The 3,501-nt window shown below is 55.2% G+C and overlaps 3 protein-coding genes across 3 annotated transcripts in view; 2 read left to right on the top strand and 1 right to left on the bottom strand.

Annotated features, from left to right (window-relative positions):
- Window positions 1-104: 104 nt before the first annotated feature.
- On the top strand, window positions 105-1,658 carry PHACADRAFT_202165 (uncharacterized protein; the record flags this gene model as incomplete). The annotated part of the gene is made up of 2 exons (XM_007402408.1): window positions 105-837; window positions 889-1,658. The coding sequence occupies 2 exons, from the start codon at window positions 105-107 to the stop codon at window positions 1,656-1,658; spliced, it is 1,503 nt and encodes a 500-aa protein (XP_007402470.1).
- A 702-nt stretch (window positions 1,659-2,360) lies between these two features.
- PHACADRAFT_265931 (uncharacterized protein) lies at window positions 2,361-3,157 on the bottom strand. The gene has a single exon (XM_007402409.1). The coding sequence runs from the start codon at window positions 2,925-2,927 to the stop codon at window positions 2,619-2,621; it is 309 nt and encodes a 102-aa protein (XP_007402471.1). The 5' UTR covers window positions 2,928-3,157; the 3' UTR covers window positions 2,361-2,618.
- Window positions 3,158-3,188: 31 nt separating this feature from the next.
- The window catches only part of PHACADRAFT_265932 (uncharacterized protein), an 885-nt gene continuing 572 nt past the window's right edge, over window positions 3,189-3,501 (top strand). The window contains exon 1 of the mRNA XM_007402410.1: window positions 3,189-3,494. Coding sequence (XP_007402472.1) covers window positions 3,274-3,494 — 221 coding nt within the window. The 5' untranslated portion in view covers window positions 3,189-3,273. The remainder of the gene's footprint in view (window positions 3,495-3,501) is intronic.

Raw genomic sequence — 3,501 nt, forward strand, 5'->3', positions numbered from 1 at the left:
CGCAAGAGCCAAAACTTGACCCGAGCTCGGGACAGTCCCCCGGTGCCGGGAAATCCGTCGCCACAGACGCACACTACCAGGCCGCGAGCTATGCGCTCGAAGTCATGTCTTCCACCAACGGTACTCGTATACACAGCATCGGCTCGATGTTCAAGAGCGACAAGATCTCCTTCTGGTTCTATGACTCTTTCGGCATCGTCAGGACCGACGACTCGCAGTCACTGTCCCTGGTGGACCAGTTCGAAGAGGTAGCGGCCATCGTGGTTGCCATCGCCTGTTGCGACGCGACGCGGCTGGGTGTCATGCAAGGCGTCACTCCTCCCAAGGGATCCAAGTATCCGGCGAGCTTCCCTCCCGCCAACCTCACTGGGTATACGATCAAGATGCCGCTGCCCAACAAGCGCAGGGCACGGCAGCCGCAGATGGTGGTGACGCTCGACAAGCCTCTGTTCTGCCAGTATGCCTTGGTAGGCCGCCACACGACTGTGTACACTGCGACGACGAGTGTTGCAGTTGGACGGAAGAAGGGCAGGGCGGTGATTGTGAAGCTGTCGCAGCAGGCGAAGGGCAGGAAGCCCGAACAAGACTTCCTCAACGCCGCGTTGGAAGCCGGTGTGGATCACTTGCCGGAGCTTCACTCCTCGATAGATCTCTGGTCTCTGTCTGACGGCATCCGCAGCGTATTCCTCAAGAGGGATCCGGGCCACAACGAAATTTTCGAAGATCGAATCCTGCGAGCGATAGTCTACACACAGTATATTCCAGTGCAACAGTTTCTTGCGGAGTCATCTGACGCTCCCGAGTATATCCGGCTCATGGTCGACCAGATGATGGAATGTAAGCAAACTGATCCGCTTTCGCTGCCTGGTGGCTGACCGTGCCGCGCAGGCCTCCATGACCTGCGTCACAAAGCCAAAATCGTTCATCGCGACGTGAGCCCGAACAACATTATGATCGAGATGCGCAACGACAAACCATTCTTCATCCTCAACGACTTCGATCTCGCGACCTTCGTCCAAGACAACGGCACACGGCTCCACCCGGCGTCCTCTAAGCACCGCACCGGCACACTACCGTTCATGGCCATCGAAATACTGCAGGACATGGATATTCCCCTAACCGTAGCCAAGCCCGGCCGTATCGAGCTCCAAATCGCTCACCGCCTGCGACACGACTGGGAGTCTCTTCTGTGGGTCGCGCTGTGGTGCATGCTGACGACGGACCCTGACGCCTCCGGGACGGAGCTCGAGAGCAAGATCGTGAGCTTCCTGTCCGACTGGGAGACCGGCGAACTCAGCACCATCGCGGACGTGAAGATCTCGGTTATTCACGACTCGTCTCGTGCCGAAAAATTGATCCCTCCCCGTTTTAGGACCCTCATCCCGTGGTTCGCGCGATGGTGTGATGTCCTGCGGGACGCTCATCAGGTTATCAAGAGGCATCGACTGCTATCTCGTAAGGAGCTCGTTAGGATGGACAGAGAGACGTTGAATGGGACTATCACCTTAGAGAAGCTGAAGGAGGCGCTGCATGCTCCTGACGAAGCAGCCGAAGAGGAGGAAGAGGAGGAGGGGGAAGAGGAGGAGGAAGAGGAAGAGCACTCTGATGATTGTCCCCCAGACGTAACCGAGAACAGAGTACGGATCATTGAATGGTAACCTCTCCATATTCTAGTCAGAGTCGATGCTGCATATGGATTGTACGAATGTAATTACGGAGATGCATCAGCCATTCAAATACGACGACACGTCGCGATCTTGTATATATAACGACATCACAAGTTTCCACGGGCACGTCCTCTACTCGAACCATGTCATTCGCTCAACTATACATGCGCAGAAACAAGCTGATCAGTCTCATAGTTCCTAAGTCTAACCGCCGCATCTCCGCGGATAGGCTATCGAGTCATCGATGCTCGGCAGATGAGACTCGAGTCCACTATTCACTCCTCTACGTCAGAAGGTCTCAGCACCGGCCCAAAATCTAGCGGCGCGTGGACGCCAGCATAAAGCTCGATGGTGAGACAGGGCATCTACGTGGTAATAGAACGACTCTTGGCCGAGGTCCGGGCAGGGAACCTAGTAGCACAAATTAGGGCCGTAGAGCATGGCTTAAATTTTAAGCAGCTCCTTCCGTGAGTAGTTGTGCCACTCTTTGTCCGTGAAATAGTGTTTCGTCCCAGTGTACGCCGAAGCCTATGTACGAATGCGGTTTTGGTGAGAAACAATAAGAGAATCCGCACATTCTGCCACACGTTATACAAGCATGCTCCTTTGATAGATCGAAATGGATAGTAATGTGGTGGCGAAACTCTGTCTGCAGTACGAGATTTGCTTCGGAAAGTTCATTTCATCGTAAGCGCCTATATTAATTACTAATGCTAGTACTAGTGCTCCTTCGACTTGGCGACCACCATGACGCCAACCTCCCGTCTCTTCCTAACCCATCGCAGTTGTAAAATTGCCGTATGTTGCAGGTTCCGATACAAGCCCCGCTTTAGCAGCACGGCGTATGCGGCTGTGCCCGCCTTACCAGCGGATGTTCTGTTCTCCGTTCCTCGTCCGACCGGCGAGCAGTACCGACGCGACCCCGAGAAACAATCAGCGTTGGAAGACCCGTTAGGGCCGACAATCTGACGGTTTGAGAACTTCTGGCGCCGTACGCTGCCGGCCAGACACTGCGCCTGCCGTTGTGTGCAGCGTTCGGGAGCAATCAGGGATCACACTGATCACCTTTTCCACGGAGGACACGTTCTGCCAGTCCATGCCAGGGAGGTCGCATAGCTCAACCTCTTCGCAGGAACCACAGAAAGCTCGTGACGAGTCAAGCGACTCTGACGGTGTATTTGAGTGGAACAGCATGCCGCCTGATACCAGGGCGTTGTAGGCCAGCCCGATTCCGTTCTTCTGTCCTTCGACTTCTTCCATTATGCGAGTATAGGATTAACAGTATTAGCCAGGGCGCACGTCAATCATGCTTCGCTAATAACGGGGTGCGATCCAACAAGATATGTCTCGGAAGGTACGCCTTGACACAGCTCTTGTGTATTTTTACACGCAACGCCTTCGATTTCGTCTTTCAGCCTACTTGTCCCCACCGCGCCGCCCTGGCCGTATGGCTCCAATGTGCAAGTGTCCTGTATGTTTGTTTAATGAGCTGCAAAGCTGCACAGGGCTGATTTGACACTCTAGGCCCATCTGTGGAGTATAAAACAGCACGACGGGGTCGCCGACATCCCTCAGAGCTCTGAGCATCTCCACAGCGGACTCAGCCATGTACACTTTCACGAAGTCGCTCACCGCGCTCTCTCTTCTCGCGCTCGTCAAGGCGTTCCCCGCCACCGGCTTGTGGGGCCTCGAGCGTCGTGCGAGTTCTAACCTCACCGGCGGCTCTATCTGCCCCACCGGGGGCTTCAACATCATGGCTGAGCTGCCCGCCAACATCAACGACAACGGTGGCGAGCCTCTCCCGATGCCCAACACCTCGGCGCCCGTGTACACT

Source organism: Phanerochaete carnosa (genome assembly GCF_000300595.1).
Source record: "Phanerochaete carnosa HHB-10118-sp unplaced genomic scaffold PHACAscaffold_145, whole genome shotgun sequence".
Lineage (NCBI taxonomy): Eukaryota > Fungi > Basidiomycota > Agaricomycetes > Polyporales > Phanerochaetaceae > Phanerochaete > Phanerochaete carnosa.

What these genes read in the sequence shown, in the direction of transcription:
- PHACADRAFT_265931 (XM_007402409.1), bottom strand. Translation starts at nt 2,927, where the DNA reads ATGGAAGAAGTCGAAGGACAGAAGAACGGAATCGGGCTGGCCTACAAC.